Source organism: Danio rerio, chromosome 4 (genome assembly GCF_052040795.2).
Source record: "Danio rerio strain M-AB ecotype USA chromosome 4, GRCz13ab, whole genome shotgun sequence".
In the NCBI taxonomy this organism is placed as follows: domain Eukaryota; kingdom Metazoa; phylum Chordata; class Actinopteri; order Cypriniformes; family Danionidae; genus Danio; species Danio rerio.
In genome coordinates this window covers 20,585,846-20,606,709 of record NC_141024.2, presented here as the reverse complement: position 1 = coordinate 20,606,709, position 20,864 = coordinate 20,585,846, and the positions used below count along the sequence as shown (strand labels likewise).

Genomic DNA, 20,864 nt, shown 5'->3' with positions numbered 1-20,864 from the left:
GAACATGAAATAAAATACAACATATTTTGCGCTCTACAGAATTTTCAGACTCCTCCGTTCCATCAGCCAATCACTGTCTGGATAGTTAGTAATCATGCTGACATAGCAATGAGGTCCATGCTCTCACTCTTAGCTTAAAAGGTCTCAGCAGCTGTCAACACATTTTAATATTACATGTCATTTTTACTGCTATTTAGGAGGTAAGAAATAATTGTGCCTACGAGCTCAGGTATATCATCATGCTGGCAACAAACACACATGATGTTGGTTGTATAAACTGCTTTGTTTGTTGCAGGTTCCTGAAAATCCTGTGTATCATCACTGACTGTACACTCACACTATGGAAGTCTAACAGAAATCTGACTACTAATATATCTCAGTCAAACACTTAACAATGATGAGAGCAAGTGATTCATTGATTCTTCGGTGGCTTTTACACCGTCGCTGTCAGATCCTGAATATTTTAGGGAACATTGGTCACATCTATCTTGTCCATTATTTAAACTGTCTTATCTAAGGACAAAACCTACTCTTACCTGTGGGAATCACACATCATACATACAGATTCCTGGTAGATTAAAGAGCATTTAAATGGAAAGAGGATGAAATATAAGCTCAAATCAACTTTGTTCTGCTTCATTCACAATCACTCTGTTCAGTAAATCGGTTCTGCTGTTTGATCAACAACATGATTTCTGTTTGGATTTTAAGTTCTCTGATCCTCAGCTACACTTTTGGGGGTCCCATCTTCAAGAACATAAGGTAAGATATGTTTTCATGCTATATTTTGTCTATGAACATTTTTTTCCACCATATTGAATTTCATATATTTTATTTCAGCAGTGGCTCGAATATGGAGATTTCTCCCAATGCTACAAAGAGCAACTTAACAGAGTTTACTACTCCGACAAACATGTAAAGAAAATATATATGGTTATATTGTGAGTTCTACAGAATGCTAAAATAATGCTTGTATCTAACTCAAACTTTTTTTTCTTTTGTAAACAGGTCTGTAAGGCCTTCAAAATTCTTGTAAGTCTTGTTTTTTTTTTTTAAATGCATATTATATTATATTATATTATATAATATTATATTATATTAGATTAGATTAGATTAGATTAGATTAGATTAGATTACTAGTGTCTAAACTAGTAGACATTACCCATAGACACTTTAACCGACAAAAACACTACATTTATGAAGTGTGTTTCACACAGGTGAGTGGTATTGACAAACATCTATCTCTGTCTTTCTCTCTCTCTCTCTCCCCCTTAAAATAACGAAAAACTCTAGCACTTTTACTCTAGCACTAAATTCCCTGAGCACAAACAAGTTCTTTGTATAACTAGTGCTTCTTTTGTGTAATACCTCATCTTGTTTAATCACTAAACGCCTTTTCAATTGTAAGATGCTTTGGACAAAATCATCTGCTAAATGACTAAATGTTAATGTAACTCAAAGTTAAATAAAAATGTGTTTTCATATTGCAGACTGACTCAAAAACCTTTCACAACACACATATTCACCATCACAGAATGCCATAACTGTTACTGACCGTATTTCCGCACAAATTCAATCAGGATAATTGTTGGTCTACAGCGAGTTCTTGTGAACTAAGTGAAATTTATTGATTTGCATTTAAGTTATGTTGGATTTGCTTGTACATAATAAAAATAATAGTTTAAAAAGGTTTTGAAATCTAAAAGTGCTGTAAGATGTATTTACTCAAGTAAATGCTGTTTTTATAAATTATAGCATGTCACAAATCTATCAATTGTGTTACTTCTATAACAAAAAGTAACTAAATACGGATCTGCAGTTGTATAATAGTAATTTTTGTAATATGTAACTAAAGCATTTAAAGTGTTTCCATATAAGGCGATGGGCTTAAGTAAAATAAAATTAAATAAATTTTCACAATGTTAATTAGCAACTGTGATGTGTGATCTTTATATTCAAAAGCAAAGTGAATGTTAATTAAAAGAGTTAGCATTTGTCTTTTATAACAATAGAATAAATCTTTCCAAAGTAATTGTTAATTAGTTTATTAATATGCATGCAACCCTTGTAACATTTCAGAAAGAATGCTTGTTTTGTTCCTAATTAAACTCATATTAAATATATATTGTGTTACGGTTAGGGTTAGGTCCTGGTCTTTGTTAGACCACTTTAATTTAAAATGCCAAGCTAAACTAGAGCCATTGGCAGCTCTGGTCCATTTTCACTGACAAATCAAACCTAAAATAACAACAGTAAACTCAAACAAATGACTTCCTGTCTCGTTCTGGCATTTTCTGCATCACCCTTTCTTTCTGACACACACCAGATTTAAAATTTGCATCACATAAAAATGGCCTTTAAATGATTTCATTATAGTGACAAAAGGATCCTTTCAAAATATTTCTATTGTGCCTGAATTTCCTTTCATTTCAGGCGAAGGTGTTTTCTGTCCACTTGTGCCTTGTGGAACCTAGGGGCATTGTTACAGACTGGAAATGAGGTTGCAGGGGACTTTACCAATGATCCATTGGGATTTGGCAAAAAATGATGCATGGTTCTGAATGTTCAAAGAATGTGTAATCAAGCTTTTGATTAAATATATGAGGATGTTGCACTAATAATGAATCACAATGAAACTGTTTTACTTAATTGTCAACTTTTATGTGCTGTAATACAAATATATATATATATATATATATATATATATATATATATATATATATATATATATATATATATATATATATATATATATATATATATATATATATATATATATATGTGTATATATATATATGTATGTGTGTGTGTGTGTGTGTGTGTGTGTGTGTATACATATATATATATATATATATATATATATATATATATATATATATATATATATATATATATATATATATATATATATATATATATATATATATATATATATATCACTTTTTAACCGTACTTTTATGATATTTCCGTTTTCCCTTGGATGAAATCCAGCCGTTTATTTCTATCCACTCCAGCAAATTTCAGTAAAACTGTCTGTTTGATTTTTTTGTATGCTCATATTTTTGTTACTGATTGATAAGAATGATAAAATGTACACTATTCCATTTGTAGATTCTGTACACCTAAGAGAATGAAAAGAGAGCTAAATAGGAAATCAAAAGTAAAAAAAAAAAAAAGATTTCTGTGAAGCCTTTGTCAATTTTTTTTTTCAATAACATTTTCATATGGCAGATTGACTCAAAACACTTCTTACAACACACATATTCAGCATGACAGAATGGCATAACTACTGACCATGTTTCCACTCAAATTATATTGGGAGAATTGTTGGTCTAAGTTCTTATGAAATAAATGAAATTTTTTGATTTTATTTAAAATCATGTTTGATTTGCATGTAATTAATCAAAATCAATCATTTTATAAAGGCTTTGAAAGTGCTGTAAAATCAAGCCAAAGACATACCCATATTATGTTTAGAATTTGAAGTTGATCTCACAGAAAACAATTTGACATTTTGTTGTGGAGGTATTACCAAAAATGGCCACAGGCACTCAAGTAAATGCTGTTTCTTCATGTAATATCCTGCCACAAATCCATCAATTTGTCTCACATTACTTCTAAAACAAAACAGACACCAAATACAGATCAACAGTTGTCAGAAAATATCAGTTATAAGTATTTAAGGTCTGTTTCAATATAAGGTGATGTGCAAAAAAAGGGTTTCTGTAGATGAGTGAATTGAATTTATTTATAGTTTTTCAGCATTCAAAAATATGTAAGTGTCGTACAATAAAGCCATATATCTATAGTGTCAACGTCACAATTAACATCTGAACAAAAGTGAGTTTGTGGACACTATTCCTTTTCAAGCTATTGTATTATTAAAATTTGTTGATAACCTGTAAAATAGTTCACCTAAAAATATAGATTTACTCAGCATCCACTTTTTTAAACTTTTATGATTTTTAAAAATCTACTTTTGAACATGTTGGTTAGTTAAATATATTTCTTTATAATATTGATAAGATTGGATATATCATCAAAAAAGAGAAGAACATTTTCAGTTACCCTATATATCATCACATTTATTGGTGATATTGTTCAGCAGAAGAACAAAAACCCATACATATTAGCAACAAGGATGGTGTGTAAATAATAACAGAATTTTGAGAACTTTGGGGAACTTTGAGAACTAAAACAGCTTTAAAATATGCACACAGACTTCAGTAAAAATCTAACATCTTTGCTTGACTATTGTCCAACATTGGGACTGTTGACTCTGTTGATTTATTTATTATCTTCTGTGTTTTATTTCCACTCTTTATAGTCCAACACACTGATAAGGTCTCGTCACTCTTCTCTGTTTGTGGTTTAAATATTTGTCCCTGTCTCATTCAAGGACAAACCTCTATTCAGCCTGTGGGAAACAAACACATATACAGAGTCCTGAAAGAGTAAAGAGCATTTGAATGGACGGTGAATTTAATATAAGTGAGGGTGAACTCTTTTCTGCTTCATTCACAATCACTCTATTCAGTAAATTCTGTGAACAACATGATCTCTGTTTGGATTCTGAGTTCTCTGATCCTCAGCTACACTTTTGGGCGTCCCATCTTCAATAACACAAGGTAAGACATTATCAAGTATAACTAAAATATTGTCCTCAAAACTGATCCGATACTTTATTTATTTACAGCAGTGGAATTCACATGGAGGGTTTTTTTAATGTCACAGAGAGGAACTTCACAGAGTATAATAAAACCAATCAGATCAGGTATACGTATTGCTGCATTTATAAAGATACATTTCTGTCTTTTTATACTAACATTTCTGAAACATTTTACCACAGACATGATTTAGGTCACGATCCTCGCATAAAATTAATGTAAGTCATATTATTTTTTAACTTGCTGCTTTCATCGCAGATTTCTATGAATCCTGTTTCATTCTCTGTCCTTCCTTTGACGTACAATGGCTTTCTCTGTCACAAATTCACAATACAAACTTTAGGAAATTAAAGTAAAAAAAAAATGTTTTTCTAATTATTGATTTCAGGAGTTCGAGTTGTCTGCTGCCAACTTGTTCCTTGTCAAACCTGGGATCATCCTTACAGATTGGGGATGAGATTGCTGGAGATTTGGTCCGAGATCCAATGGGAATTGGCAAGAAATGAAGCAAATGAATAAAAGAAAATAAACATGATTAATAAGGAAAACATTTAAAACCTTTTTGTCTTTTTGTATGCTTCTTTGACTCAGAATTATGCAGTTCTCAATATGATCTTTATGGTGCAGATCAAAGGGAAGTAATTGAATTCAATGCAATAACCAAAAATCAAACTAATTCAGATCAGCATTAATAACAGAATAAAAAAACATTTTCACAACTGTATTTAACTTAAAAATATATTTTATTTTTTAATTTGTATTTCTTTAACTTTAGTGTACATTTCTTCAGATAGAAAATGTGCATGCATGTACATAAATGTAAATCTACCCAGGCATCTGAGAACATTCATCTCTTTTCTGTATTTTCACCCTAAATTAGTCATTTGAGCATCATAGCTTACATAACCAACATGGGCATTATTTCAAAAAGCTGAAAATGTGAATACAAGTCACTTTGTTAAATTTCTTAGTTACATTTTAAATATCATATTTTGTTGAAGCAGAGAAAATGTAATTAATAAGTGTAAATAAACAACAACACTTTTAAAAACACATTTTAACAATTTTAGTTAAAATATACAGTCACTCTGTTGTACTTATGTTTACCCTGTGGGTCAGTACAGCTGCTGTTAACGATGAAATTGTGGGTTCTTATGATGTAAGGGTTATTATCTTTCAATATAATAAAAAAATAAAATAAAAAAAATACTTACAATTTAATTTATTCTCACCTTCAAATGGTTCATGTTTCTTTTTACTTTTGAACACAAAAGAAGATGTTATGAAGAATGCTGAAAGCCATTGACACTCATCATAGGAAAAACAAATACTTTGGTGGTCAGTGGTTACTGGTTTCCAATATTTTCTTTTGTGTTTAAGAAACTTCTGTTGTTTTTGACAAGTGAAATGTGAATAAATGATGATAATACTTTCATTTTTGTGTAAACCTTACTTTTAATTCAACTTATATATCACCATGCTTGTGTATCTTTTATCATTTCATGCCAAATTTATTTTATTTATTTATTTATTTATTTTTACATTTTATTAATTCTATGACCTGTTTCCCAGTGATGGGTTACAGTCGGAAGGGCATCCGCTGCATAAAAAATATGCTTGATAAGTTGTTGGTTCATTCCACTGTGGTGACCCCAGATTAATAATTCAAAAAGAAAAGAGTAATTCCATGACTGCAAATAATATAGCCAGAAACATGGTGGTTACTTTTATTTTATTATTATGCATTTAATGGTAAATTGTCTTTCCTTTAAATATTGCTTAATCAAAGGTGTTTTCATACATTTTTTGTTTTAATATTCCTGCAAACAAATATAGCAATGAATGTATGAATCACATGAGTTTCATACAAACACTGCAAATGCAGCCACTAGGAAAATAGTCTGGGGGAAAGGATGGTTAGTTCCTATAAGTGAGCTCATAAGAGTTTTTTCAGGAGAATGGAATATACTTGTCAAATACCACATTCAAAAATTGCTGTGTTTTTAGCTTGAATATGGGTAAAATTTGAACAAAACACACCGTTGTGTTACTTTTTATTCCGAATTTATAGCCCAAATCTAATCCATTTTTTACATATGTCTATATCCATGGTATCAAATTGGGCTATTTTAGGTTGAATTAACCCAATAGTTTTTTAGAGTTGACCAAGTTGACAATATGCTCTAAAAATACTGGTTTGTTTTGTAACCCAGTGTTGGCTAAAAAATGGAAAAATCCAATTAAAATTGAATGACAGTTTTTAACCCAACACATTGGTTTGTCCCTATTAGACCCTTAATATTTGACCATGTTAGATTACAACAGCCCAATTTTTATTGAGTGTGTATAATCCACACATAAACTATACACAAAAAGTTTAATCCATTCTGCTGAAAGAACTCCTTTGTCTCGTTTGATATTATGCTATTTTCTTTATTGGTAGTGATGTGACTTGGTTTTAAAATCCTCAGTTGTATCCTTATGATTATTTTCCTATACTTTTGATTGAGTCGGATCCTCCCTTATCCTCATCTTCACTTAATATCAACCATATTTGGACCAGGCTGTTTCCAACAATATCCCACAAGCTAAACGCTGTTTTTATAATTGAAACATGGCAGCCACTATCATGTAAACAAAGACTTGTACAGCTCTGTTAACAGTACAGTTGATCATCCTCCATATGATTTTTCGGGAAGTCACATGTGATCAGTGTCTGAGAGATCTTGCCACTGTGAAATTGTTGCTATGACTGGCAGATGTGTGGTTTTACGGTTCCATTTAGTGTGTGTACAGAGAAATTGGTTGAAAGAGTCTTTATATTCTCATGTGTTCCAGACCTTGAAGATTATATTCACATTTTTAGGCCTGATTTGAACCGCTCATTGATCGGGAGGTCAATAGTCACAGTTATTTTATTGCTTTAAAAATCTCTGCTGTCCTAACTTATAAAAATAATGCATTGTTTCTGATTTAGCATTATTTGCTTTGTAAACATTCTTCAACCATTCCTTAAGCATGTTGTGTCATCACAAATTATTACAAAGGTCGGTATGTGTAATACTGGAACATTTCTGGCATTTTAAGGTATGTTATTCCTTGATAACAATCACTGAAACAAGTAACCTAGGTCCATATGGGGACAAATTAGCTTGACCTTTCATTAATATATTCATGTCCATATTTGTCTGCTATTCTTGGCTGTTTGGCACATGTTGTGTCTGAATAATACGTATACTGCATTTAGCACGTTTATTTATGTTTAATTAAAGAGTTAGTGAATTATTACAGCTCAGACCAATGATTTATGTCTACGTGTTTACTTTCCTGTCTAGATAATGGACATCTAAGGGGGTTGTTTACACAGAGTGAAGCCCTTAAGTCTTATACACCACTTACAAGCTTGTCGGGTTTTATTCTGCAAGAACAACAGTTCTTCAAGCATTTTTTTGTGTAATTTAATGAGAATATTTTAAAATAACATCCGGTGTGTTACCGTGAATTTAGGTTGAAATGAAGTGCAACTATAATTAATGATAACAACAACAAGGTCTCATTAATCTTTTAAAAGTGTGTGTTTCTGTCTCATTCAAGGACAAAACCCACTCTTACCTGTGGGAATCACACACATAAACAGATCCCTGAAAGATTAAAGAGCTTTTAAATGGACAGAGGATGAAATATAAGCTTAGATCAACTTTGTTCTGTTTTATTCACAATCACTCTGTTCAGTAAATCGGTTCTGCTGTTTGATCAACAACATGATTTCTGTTTGGATTTTAAGTTCTCTGATCCTCAGCTACACTTTTGGGCGTCCCATTTTCAATAACACAAGGTAAGATATTCATACCTTTATGGCTGTATTTTGTTTATGAACCTTTTTCACCATATTAAAGTATATGTATTGATTAGCAGTGGCTTGAATATGGAAACTTCTACCAATGCTACAGAGAGGAACTCCACAAACAGGTATAGAGAAAACACAAGCTAAGATAATATCAAGTATGAATTAAATATTCTTCACAAAAACCCTACTTTGTTAATTTTCAGCACGTCTCTGATTCTTAACAATACTTCTGGTTTTCCCAATACCAGTAACAAAAGGTAAGGTATTATTATATGGAATTGCAATCGTGCTTTCAAATTCATAGCCTGCTTGTGTTTGTGTTCAGCAAGAGAACTTATTTGGAGGGTCTACTGTATGCCAAGAAGGCCAGAGAGTACAATGAGACCAATGGTTATGGGTAAAAACAGACTTACAGATGTTTGACAACAGAAACTGTGTGAATGATTGAAATATTTTTTTTTTGGTTGGGAAACAACAGACATTTTTTTTGTATTTTGTGCTTAATTTATCAACAACAGAAATATATACCCAATTGAAAAAAATGTATCCTTACAAACAATTCTTAATGTTAATAAAATATTTTTTAAAAGGTTTGAACATGTGTTTGTTTGTTTGTTTGTCTTATACAGAAATGATATGTTTCCGGGTCCCGGTTATATTGGGTGAGAGTTTTTATTTGATACTGCAAGACTAAAATGTAATTTAAGCATTTTATTTTTTGATAGCCCAGTTTGCTGTTATTTAGCATTTATACGTAAACTAATCGTTCTGCTTTTACATCAGATTCTGCTGGTTACCATCCTGTGCTTTGCATAATTTGGTTGACAGAATGCAGTCCGGGGATGAGACGGCAGGGAAAATTACAGAAGACGCATTGGGACCAGGAAAAAAATAATAATTTAAAGAAATGTTACAGAAGAAGTATTACTTTTATTTGATAGTTTATTTTGCTTCTAAAAATCCCTTTTCTTTTAACATTGCTTCTATATTCAAAAGCATTTTATTTTAACTTGACATATGTTGATGTGTAAAGAGCACATGTATGTAGAAATATGTGTTATCAACACTTAGCTTGACAGAATGTTTAATTTCAACACCAAATACAGCAATATATATATATATATATATATATATATATATATATATATATATATATATATATATATATATATATATATATATATATATATATATATATTTCCTTCTGTTTTAAAAGACATTTCATTGATAATCGAGAATCATGCTGTTTCTTCAATCAAAAATTCAATCTAAAGCTTTTCTTAAAAACATTTAAAGCTATGTACACTAAAGATCTATGAAAATACAGTAAAAAGTCATTGTGACAACTACAAATACTTAGCTGCAGTTGCATATGATTACCAGAAGAGGGTAATCTATTATTAGAGTTCAAACATGAACAATACCCACGTTTAATTATTTGTCCATGTGTAGCGACGTATTCAATAAGGCTCTTTGCCAGCATGTTAGTGCTTGACTTTATTGCTGATGCCCTCTAAGTACGGGCACAGCTGGCACTAGAGGACATTTCACCACTTTACGTGGACACAAACATTGTGCAACTGTGTCAATATCCTAGTTGTCAGGTTTATGACACCATATAAAAATGTGCAAATAATCAAACATCGTCAAACATATCTGCTCCGACATAACAGCGTCAACTTTTAAAGCTTTTTCCACCTCAGAGGTAAAGGTAAAACAATCAAAGATTGTATGTTTTTTTTCCATTATCTCACTACAGACATCATTTAAAAAAACAAAAAACAAAACTGTTTGACTTTAAAGCTGCAGGTTAATTTTAATGTTGCTGTTTTTTATGCCCATACAGTTTGTTTATTTTTTCACTATAAAGCACTTTGTCAGCCTTGTGGCAGCTGGAAACGTGCTATAGCCTATAAATAAATGGAACTTGAACTTCAACTAATTTTTAAGGTGGTGTCATGATTCTCCTTAGTGCATCCATCCAATATTATTAACAAATTACTTTCAGCGGACCATGACCATGACAATGACAATGAATATAAATACTTTCTGACGGGATAGTACACTTACAATGAAAATGTAGGATACTCATTATTTACTGCTGTGCTTTTAAGCGTTTATAAGTTGCTTTTTTTTGTTGAGCACAAAAGAAAACATAAAGCAGAAAGCTAAAAACTTTTAGCCATTGACTTCCATAGTAAGAAACTACAACTAGGGAAGTCAATGTTACCAGGTAGGCTATCTAACTTTCTTCAAAATATCTTCTTTTGTGTCTTTCAGACGGTTTGAATCAAGTAAATGATACAAATCAAGTGAATTTAATTTTTGAGTCACCTTAAATCATACCTTGCCATGATATGCCTCTAACAACATCCTTCTTTTCAAAAATACAAGTCTGTTTTTAAAGCCACGAAAGCATCAGACTCCAGATTTACGAGAACGAGTGCTGTCGGAGAATGAGCTCTGGCCGATTAGTTCCACCCTCTTTCCCACTTTCCGAACGAGTCCAAAAATTCTGCTGCCACTCACAGATGCTGACGACCAGCAGATTTACTGAATGTTGAGTTCTCCTACAAGCAAGACACCATTATCAGTGATTACCTTGAGTTATTTAGAGGGTCTTCATAATCAGATCCACTTATCAATCAAACGTGAACATGATACAAAATGTAGCATAATCAACTACATTTCAAGCATAGGTCTCAAACTCAATTCCTGGTGGGCCACAGCTCTGCACAGTTTTGCTCCAATCAAGCACAGTTTATGACTCGATTATTTGGATCAACTGTGTTTAATAGGGTTGGAGCAAAACTGCGCAGAACTGCAGCCCTCAAGAAATTGAGTTTAAGATCGTATGCTTTAAAGGAAGGTAAAGAAGCCTTCATACCTTGTGCCATATAGCTGTGAATATTCTGCAGAAAGTGCTGACAATGACTTAGACATCCATAATACTGTTAAGACTTATCAGAGCTGACACCAAGCTAGTCCAATTAGCCTTAGTCATACATTTGTTTGGCAATTATGGATTGGCACTTTCAGAGTAAACTTATTTCAGGTAACAAAAATAGATAGCAGCTTTTGGGTTACATTAAAGGTTAAGTAATTCCATTACCCCTCTCTATTTCACGCAAATTAATTTTGTGATATCTCCTCTGTTTTGTATCCTTGGCAACATTTACACTGGGTATTCAAAAAAATCCCATCATCAATTATTTATACTCCACTTGTTCCAAGCCTGTTTGAGTTTTTATCTTGTTGAACACAAAATAATATATTTTGAAAATCGTGGATCAATGCCTTCCATTTCCCTCACAAAAAATTACTGCAGTTATTTATTTATTTTTTTAAAGAATACTGCCGTTTTAGTTAACTTCTGTAAAGTACTTTTTTTGGACACAACAAACTGCATTATTTAAGTATATTGCAGTATTACTGCAATACAACTGAAGTACTACAATACAACCAACTGCAGTATAAATACTGCAATACAACTGAAGTACAGTACAACTGCAGTACAACTTCTGCAATAGTACTGAAGTAATACTACTACTTTAATGCAGTACTACTGCTGCAAATCAACTGAAATACTACTACAGTATAACTGCCGTTACACTATTACAATACAACTGAAGTACAATTATTTTTCTGCTTGGTGGACAATAGTTTCCAAATGAGGTTTTAGTACTTCGGTTGTTTTACTGAATAATATTATCACAATATATTGTAGTGCACTTTTCAGAGGTACAGTATAAGTGACTACAGAAATACATCTACAATACTGCAATACATAATAAAACTAAAGTGCACTTTTAATACTTATGTTCCTGACTGCAATAAATTATATAACATATCACTATATTTCCCCTCTCAGTTTATTTAGTGTTACTTTTTAGTGTTTTTTTTTTTTTTTTTGTTACTATTTAGTGTTATTTTACTGCTGTTGAACTTTATTACATTGTAGCTGAGCTGTGTTCATACCTCATTATACTGCAATTTGGAAGTTGCATTGAATTTTGCCACAGTTATCCATGTATATAGGCTACTGCTGTTGTATTGTTCAGTTCATTGCAGTTATTTTTTAATATTTGTTTTTGCAAATAAACTCTTAAAATTCTAATTAGAAAGAAAATTGAATCCAAAAAAAAAAAAAAATCAATGAAAAAAGTACAAACTATTCTTGGAAGATGTTGAAGAACAAACCCCTTGGAACACAAGTGCATACTAGACTACAGCAGCACATGTGCAGTAAAGATGGAATTTACTTGTTTTTACTCCAGTATACCGCCACTTATACTGCTGTTGAACTTTATTGTACTGCATTTAAACTGTGTTTATATTTCATTGAATAGCAATTTTGCAATTGCCTTTATTTTACTGCAGTTATACTTCTATATACTGCTGTTGTACTTTATTTTTTTGTTTGTTTGTTTAACAGAAGAAAAAAGCTCATAAACCTCTTCATGGTAAGTAAATAGGGAGTAAATATTTATTTTTGGATGAAATGTCACAATAGATTTTGCTTTAACGTATCCTTGATGGATGATAAGGATGTAAATAGTGTCTAAAATATTTTAAAATAAAACATTTTTTCTAAAATATTTTCGAAGGGATTACAACAGCCACAAAAGACTCTTTGACCATGCCTCAACATTAGTATGGTATGTGCTATGAGAAAGTGGATCAAAACAAACTGTTCATACATACATCACTATGTTGTACCAGAATACAATTGCAATCAAATTTGAATTTGCCATCCACATACATTTAATTTCTTGTTCTCCTGCTCACTTGTAAGGCACAGTACATGGATTTTTCGTATTATTTCACACCGAAAGCTTCAGTGAAAGTAAAGTAAAGTGTGAGAAATCAGACTCGATAAAAATGGCTAATGGAAACGGGGCCTCAAAAAATATTTTGGTCTCATGTACAACTACAGGATCACATAATCTAATAAGACAGCATTATGACAATTTTATTGTCAAAATCAAAAGCATATACTCCATTTGATAACATTTATTTTGAAAAATCTGGTTAACTTATTTGTATTAAGCTAGAGCTGCTGGTATTTTTAATCTGCTGTCATTTGTCTTCAGTAGTTTCTTGTTTCTTTTTTGATTGACGCACAGGACCAAGCCACCCAGCAAGCATGTTTTTGTTTGTATAAAAAGCATTTTTGTGAGTGTGCAAGCTAAAAAAAGTAGACAAATAGACAGACTTCAGATGTACAGTCATTCATTCCTGTTTATTTGATGAACAGTCTATTTTTGAACTATTGTTTTATGTCTTTTAGATTTTCACTGACAGCCCAAATTTAGCATCATTTTTGCTTAGACATTTGTTTGGTATGTTAGATATCTTTAAACACAAAACTGCTTGTAGTATTAGCTCAAAAAATTTCAAAAAAGAAAATAAAAACAAAAAAAAGTCATTCAAAACACAGTGTGTGAACTGTGCACATATATGTTATTATAAAGATTATGATTAATTATGATTAGGGTGACAAATATGCACCATACACAGTGCACACTTAAAATGCAGAGTAAAAAGAAAGTATACTTTAATCTTGTTAATACACTCTTGTACCCTATTATTTCACACAAACCTGCCCTCTTTTTTATTTCCAAGAATCCATTTTGCTCTGATGTGAGCAGCCATCCAATCCAACAAGGCAGGATTAGAGGTTAACCAAAATCCTTGCTTAAATTTGCTGACCCTGAGATTAGCAATGTTTCCTTCCATCCACCTTGTCTTCTACTCCTTTCATTCTTCTCTTTAAATAGTTTCTTTCAATAAACCTAAGGTTAGTCTGACACATTTTAATGGTTTGGATTACTTTCCACTGTGGCAAACAACAGCTTTTCATGCCATGGTGAGGTCAACACAAAGTGGATTAAGACAAAGTGGCGCTCTCATGCTGTGCTCCGAAAGTGGACGAGTGGCACACAAACATAAACACGCAAACGCACACCTAATCACAGCTGAATTCTGTCACATTTCACAGCCAACAGGCCAATTTCACATCATTACCGAAAATGCAGATGAAAAGATTTCAGTGTTTTTGAACTTTGCCATGAGCAGACTAAAATTAAAATTACAGAGAGAAACTAAACGTTCTGGAAGTTTCTTCCACTCCCACACATTATATTTCCACTTCATGCTTGTTTTTTCTGTAATCAGAATTTGTTAGGTTCAGATTAAAATGACGATCACTGATTCCTTATAATCATTGGACAGTCACTTGAGTTGCCTAGAAACATCCTCAATATTTAAAAATAAGCCATGCCTAGTCGATGGTCCTCATCATTGTCGTCTCACTTCCCAATCAGTCCATCCTTCTCTCCTTATCTTCATCACTTTCTGCCTGATGGAGCAGTCAATGAAGGATGATCATTAGGGCTTATAATGAGAGTGTACCTGTCTGTGCTCACACCCACTGACCTGCCTCTCTTGGCCGTGAGTCACTGAAGGCCTTTTCATTTTATAAAGAACAAGCCAACCCCTTCCTCACCCACGTAGGGCAGAGTGCACAAGTCTCTGTTATTACTGATATGTGCCACTAAGCAGATGCTACTTCTTATCCTAAGCAACTTCAATGACATTTACCCCATTGAGCTAAATGTGCATTGAAGTACTGTGCAGTTGTAAGCCAGTTTTTTTTTTTTTTAACTATGTTCTTGAAGGACCACCAATACTGCTTGTTCTGGATGTCTCATTTGTCTGTCTAACCCATTACAGGCCTTTCTGTCTATGCTAATGAGCTGACGATCTGAATCAGGTTTGTTTGGTTAAGGAGACATGCAAAATGTGGAGAGCTGGTGGTCCTTTAGGAACATGGTTGAGAAACACTGGGTTAGGCTACGTTCAGACTGCAATGATCAAGGTATTTAAATTTGGTGGATTCAAAAAGTTTTGCATCCATACAGTTTCAAGAAATGTGCGCGACCACAAGGTAATGGCAAAAGTCAGTCCATATGGAGTAATACCTATGACAGAGCCTCAGGATACAGTAAAATCAAAGAATAATGCATTGAGCATGGGCAGGAGGTCTATCTTTAGCCCGTTGAGTTGACTAGTGGTTCAGTGGTTCCTAAAGTGGGGGCCGGGACCCCTCAGGGGTCAAGGGATAATGATAGTTTTATGGAACTATTAGAATGAGCATATTTTGTCCATATGCTACAAAAGATAAAATATAGTAATAGTTATAAAACAGCACATTTTTTTCTATTGGATTGCGACCCCTGGGGTCTCATTATGTTAAATTAAAGATACAGCAATAGTGCCAGATGCAGCAGATTGATTACATGACACTAGGGTAAACTTTCTGACACTTTCACTTCATTAAATACAGGCCATGAACGAACATGGAAGATGTTCTCCGAGTGACGTTCTCCAAATTTAAACAAAGTATAGACTTGGGCCTATTGATGTGTATGAGCCATTTTGCGTTTGCAAGGTTTGTATATTTATAACCACCTCTGAGTATATTGAGAGTCACGAGTCACTGACATTGTTTTTTTGGCGGTTGCTGGCTGAAGTTTGGGAACTCTGGAGTAGACATAGCTCTCTAATCTTCCATTGTAGCCTTTAATGATTGTTATGTGATGTTTTCTTCTTTCTTTGTGGTACCATAATTTCATCTTTCATTCTAATGTCATCACTCTTTACAAGTGTTCCCAATAAGGGATAGCTTCACCGGAAGCTGCCAACCTCAAATATTCTTTCATAGGGCCCAAAATCGATATTGGCAGCCCTGCTCATAATCTAATTTTATCTCAGTGCAACTCTTGTTTTCATTGGAAGTTGTGGAATCTGGGATCCCTAACCATTCATACCACCAGATTAAGCTGGCCAGGAGCCAGCAGAGATTGGACCAAAGTACAGTCTGGGTTTGGAAGAGGATGTGGGAGAGGGAGGCTGCGTGGGAACTCAGGAGACTTCAGGCTGAATGGAGCATGCAGAAACACTGAAGATCCAGTGCTGGACAAAATCAAAAGCGATAGAGGAGATTAAGAGCTGGAGAAAGCAAGTGGAGACACAGCGCTGCACACAGCACACATGATTTATTCATGATATTCTTTAAAAAACTAATTTAGGAACCAACAAGTCATAATGCGGTTGCATCAGAAAGCTTAAAAATGTTGCCCTCTGAGGCAGCATTGCAAGTTGAAAAGGCACGAAGGGATGTACAAATCTAAATTCTGCTTCACTTCTGATTGAAGATTTACACATAAGATGTGTCCCTCACCTCCTTTGACCTCCCCCTATCCTGTACATTTAATTTCGATTCTAAGGTTGAGCAAAAAACTCTCAAAGTGCCACTACCCTGTTTGGAAACATGATTGTTTGATTCTTCTTCAGCTTTCTCAGGAATCTCATCCTGGTAATCTCTCTCTCCCTTCTTACTTCAGTTGTGTTTAGTCTGATTTCATCTTGTCTCAATTCACCTCACCTTTCTCTGAGTCTCAAATCCTCCCCAGTTTCATCTTTAATGTCGATCTGATTTCTTGTAGATCTCAACCGAAGCTCATCTTCATGACTTTAATTGCATGTACCCTTTTCTTTTCAGTCATAAACCTGGACCGTCAGTGGGGTAATTATGTGAAAGATGGAAACAAATTATAGTTCATTTCTGCAAATGAATCACAGAGGCAGCTGGCTGTCAGCCACCCTGGCAATGATTTCACACAGCTCACAATCAAATGACCAAATGCCTTCACACTCCCTACACACATGTCCCTGCCAACCGAGCCTCCTCAGTATCTGAGATGTCTCTCCCACATATGAAATATGGCAAACATTATGCAGTGATTCAAAGTAGAGCCATATGCCCACAGAGATTGTTGGGATGTTAAAGTCTCTGCCAACATGAGAGCGACTTAACTTGAGAACTTGGGATGGTTGCTTACAAAAAATGTTCAAGAGTGCTTGGTACTGTAGTTTACTTTGCCATTATTGTTCATTAATGATGACAAATTACAGAATGATAATTGCATAAACATCTAGAATACACCTTTTAGATAATATATCTGACTACATTTGTGTTTATATGCATTTACAAAGCATTTTTTTCATCACATAAAAATGTTGTTGTACCACATTCATCTGAATAGAAAGAAAAAGTAAATACATAACATTTTTCGTTATTGACAATTTGAAGTTAATAATAATATATTAATATGACATTTTCCCAAACTGTTGGATTGTGTGTTTATTAATTCAGACATAAGTAATGTAAAATCAAAAGTTAAGTCCAATAATTTGTGATTATTAATGGTAAACATGCAAACGTGTCATATTAAGTTTTACAATTCACCCATAGAACAGGTTTAAGCATAAATAAACATGCAAATGACACTACATGCCAAAGTCTTTCTAAGTTTTATTTATTTTTGGCAAGATTTTTAGAAACAATTATTTGTGAAAGTTAGTATTTTAAGAATCATATTGTAATCATGGGGTAACAGATTGGCTCAGTGGTTAGCACTGTCTCCTCACTGCAGGAAGGTCACTGATTTAAGTCCTGAATGGGCCAGTTGGCATTTCTGTTTGGAGTATTTCTGTGTTCCCATGGGTTTTCTCCGGGTGCTCCAGTTTCACCCTCAGTCCAAAGATACATGGCATAGGTCAATTGAATAAACTAAATTGTCTGTATGAGTGTGAATGCGAGAGTGTATGGAGGTTTCCCTGTAGTGGGTTGCAGCTGGAAGGGCATCCGTTATGTAAGACTTATGCTGAATAAGTTAGCGGTTCATTTCACTGTGGTGACCCACGATTAATAAATGGACTTAACTGAAGCAAAATGAATGAATACATATTGTAATCATGTATTCATTCATTCATTCATTCATTCAATTTCTTTTGGCTTAGTCCCTTTATTAATCTGTGGTCACCACAGCGGAATGAACCGCCAACTTATCCAGCATATGTTTTACGCAGCGGATGCCCTTCCAGCTGCAAACCATCACTGGGAAACATTTATACACTCTCATTCACGCACATACACTACGGACAATTTGAGAAAATTACCCAATTCACCTGTACTGCATGTCTTTGGACTTGTTGGGGAAACCGGAGCACCTGGAGGAAACCCACGCAAACGTTAGGAGAACATGCAAACTCCACACAGAAATGCCAACTGACTCAGCCGAGGCTTGAACCCACATCCTTCTTGCTGTGAGGTGAAAGCACTACTTACTGCGCCACCGCGTCGCCCCATCATGTAATCAATAAAAAGTATCTGTATAGTATTTTAAATGTAATGTAATCTAATTACAAGTACTAAATTTTTGTAATCAGATTACATAATCCATATGCACCCAGCACTTATGTAAAATGAATTGAAATTCAACCACAGGTTATTCTGAGTTAATTAAATGCAGCAATATAATTGTAAAGAGCAAGGACAAAGAAAGGGACAAACACTGGATCATGTCACCTTCTTGTTCCCTTCAGAGGACAAGAGGCGGTAAACAGCGAGCGCAAATTACAAATCCTTGATAAAATGAAATTGGCCTGTTTTTATGCTCATAGCCAGGCCATCAGCTCCATAATACATAATCCCTTTTTCATTTTCACTGCATCTCTTCATTTATTTCCCTCACATTCATCTGCTTTTCACACATTATTGACTCATCTGCTTTAATACTCTGTTACTCTCCCCAGGCTCGAGCCCGTGGCCTCTCTCCCAATCTTCATCTTTTGTGTGATCTCCCTACAGAGCCCAGATGAATATAAATGTGAAATGTCAGGGTGTCGCTTCTCAGCTGTGTTGGACGCTTTTTGTCACTCTGCTCCTCCAGTGCAACATATGCCCGCTCCCAGCCAGAAATCTGCCCCTCAGGTGTTTTACTGTCCCGCCCACAGATGTCTAGAAACCCAAGCCGACAAATGAACGTGGGCGCCATGTGTTGCTGTTGGCCTGGCCGACAGTCACATCCTTCAATGCAGAAAGCAGTTAATCCATCCAAATGTTAAGGAAACTGCTACGTTGCTTAATTATAGGCTTCTAGACCAAATCTTCACCCTGAACTGGGAGCTCAACAGTATGCTTTCAAACATTGAACATCAGATGAAGTACAAACAGTGAAATACATTATGAATTATATTCTGTTTGTTTGTTTGTTAAAATTAATACTAGCCTACAGCAGTTAGTTCCGGTCCTTGAATTTGATAGGTTGAGTGTACGCTTATCTTGATGTGCAATATTTATGCATATGTTTGTTATGTAACACCACTGAGACTGCTGTTTTATCATTCTGCTTGTCAGTGTTGGAAAGTTCAGACAGACTTATGAAAAATGTCAGATCTTATGAAAATTGACCAAGGTTTTACTGCAAAAAAATGAAGTAAAAAAATGAACAACGGTTTTGATTTTGAACACTACCCTGCTGAAAAACAGCTTAAACCAACCTAAGCTGGTTGGCTGGATTTAGCTGGTTGATCAGCCTGGTTTAAGAGGGGTTTTGGCCATTTCCAGGCTGGTTTCCAGTCATTTCCAGCCTGGTCTTAGCTGGTCAGACTGGAAAATAATTAGCTAAAGCCAACTAAAACCAGCTTGACCAGCCTGGTTCAAGCTGGACATAGCTGGTTTGGCTGGAAATAAGCCTGAAATTACCAAAACCCCGCTGGCCAACCAGCTAATACCAGCCAACCAGCCTATGCTGGTTTAAGCTGTTTTTTCAGCAGGGTAAACATATAATTTATATATAATATATATATAATTTCATACATAAAAGCAAATTTTCACTTTTTTATTTTGCAGTCAAAATTGATTTGCCAATAGATGGCGACAGTGATAGGTGGTCATTTTTGTCTTGTGATTCTGGAGAATGTGTGGAAAAACATACATTTGCGATTGTAATTGGCGATTTTTTCCGCTGTGGTGCCTTCTAATGAAGAGAATAAGCCCAAGCAAAGTGAAGAAGTGTTTTCGAATTCATCAGATAATCTTTGTTAGTGAGTCATCGAGTCATTTACTCGATTCATTTGGAGCACTGATTCAGTCAGGAACAAAACACTGCTGTTTGCTGTTTGGAGAGGCAGGATGTTTGTTGTTTCTGCTACGTCTTTGAGCCAAAACAGGTACATGACAGTTAAGTTTGTTAAACTGTTGTTTAAAAGCAATACCATGGTTAAAGCCGAGTTTAATGGATATCAAAACAAAAGCACTTGACAGTAGGCTAATAGTCTGACCTTAACATTAAATGTTACTTAAGTTACGTCATGGAAACGCATCTCTGTTTTTAATAGCCTTTTCCCATACGTATAAATACTGTAGTAATTTATAGTAAATACTATCGTGTTTTTTTTAACAATTCTACCATATTATTGTAACGTGTAATGTACTTTAC

At 34.0% G+C, this 20,864-nt stretch overlaps 3 protein-coding genes and 1 long non-coding RNA gene across 14 annotated transcripts in view; all 4 read left to right on the top strand.

The window, feature by feature from the left end:
* Positions 1 to 20,864, top strand: part of drd4-rs (dopamine receptor D4 related sequence) — a 116,577-nt gene that overhangs the window by 15,481 nt on the left and 80,232 nt on the right. The window contains exon 1 of one of the 4 annotated variants that reach the window (NM_001012620.3): positions 20,485 to 20,595. The exons of 2 other annotated variants lie outside the window; for them this stretch is intronic. The gene's annotated coding sequence lies outside the window, so the exon portion shown is untranslated. Of the gene's footprint in view, positions 1 to 20,484; positions 20,596 to 20,864 lie in introns of those variants that run through there. One more of the 4 variants, XM_087246651.1, reaches the window with a different exon arrangement.
* On the top strand, positions 566 to 2,625 carry LOC147844706 (uncharacterized). Of its 2 annotated transcripts, none has more exons than XR_015483127.1 (4): positions 566 to 762; positions 844 to 915; positions 1,009 to 1,032; positions 2,434 to 2,625. It is a non-coding gene; the product is annotated as an uncharacterized LOC147844706 (long non-coding RNA). The 2 variants fall into 2 exon arrangements; XR_015483126.1 differs by having other exon boundaries at positions 572 to 762; positions 841 to 915.
* On the top strand, positions 4,429 to 5,224 carry zgc:193726. 2 transcript variants are annotated; one of them, NM_001135973.1, is made up of 4 exons: positions 4,525 to 4,628; positions 4,697 to 4,774; positions 4,850 to 4,885; positions 5,056 to 5,202. In NM_001135973.1, the coding sequence occupies exons 1-4, from the start codon at positions 4,555 to 4,557 to the stop codon at positions 5,171 to 5,173; spliced, it is 306 nt and encodes a 101-aa protein (NP_001129445.1). In that variant the 5' UTR covers positions 4,525 to 4,554; the 3' UTR covers positions 5,174 to 5,202. The 2 variants fall into 2 exon arrangements, with proteins under 2 accessions (XP_087103185.1, NP_001129445.1); XM_087247059.1 differs by lacking the exon at positions 4,850 to 4,885 and having other exon boundaries at positions 4,429 to 4,628; positions 5,056 to 5,224.
* LOC147844705 (uncharacterized) lies at positions 8,331 to 9,546 on the top strand. 6 transcript variants are annotated; one of them, XM_087248224.1, is made up of 6 exons: positions 8,331 to 8,502; positions 8,580 to 8,636; positions 8,718 to 8,771; positions 8,840 to 8,911; positions 9,144 to 9,176; positions 9,343 to 9,546. In XM_087248224.1, exons 1-6 carry the CDS (start codon positions 8,429 to 8,431, stop codon positions 9,407 to 9,409), a joined length of 357 nt encoding a protein of 118 aa, XP_087104350.1. In that variant the 5' UTR covers positions 8,331 to 8,428; the 3' UTR covers positions 9,410 to 9,546. The 6 variants fall into 6 exon arrangements, with proteins under 6 accessions (XP_087104350.1, XP_087104349.1, XP_087104353.1 ...); XM_087248223.1 differs by having other exon boundaries at positions 8,338 to 8,502; positions 8,583 to 8,636; positions 9,298 to 9,546; XM_087248221.1 differs by having other exon boundaries at positions 8,340 to 8,502; positions 9,298 to 9,546.

Excerpts from the sequence above, each read along its gene's own strand:
- LOC147844705 (XM_087248221.1), top strand. The coding sequence starts at position 8,429 with ATGATTTCTGTTTGGATTTTAAGTTCTCTGATCCTCAGCTACACTTTT. Across the intron at positions 8,503-8,579 it reads CCCATTTTCAATAACACAAG|CAGTGGCTTGAATATGGAAA; the intron begins GTAAGATATTCA and ends TGTATTGATTAG. Across the intron at positions 8,637-8,717 it reads GAGAGGAACTCCACAAACAG|CACGTCTCTGATTCTTAACA; the intron begins GTATAGAGAAAA and ends GTTAATTTTCAG.
- zgc:193726 (NM_001135973.1), top strand. The coding sequence starts at position 4,555 with ATGATCTCTGTTTGGATTCTGAGTTCTCTGATCCTCAGCTACACTTTT. Across the intron at positions 4,629-4,696 it reads CCCATCTTCAATAACACAAG|CAGTGGAATTCACATGGAGG; the intron begins GTAAGACATTAT and ends ATTTATTTACAG. Across the intron at positions 4,775-4,849 it reads AATAAAACCAATCAGATCAG|ACATGATTTAGGTCACGATC; the intron begins GTATACGTATTG and ends ATTTTACCACAG.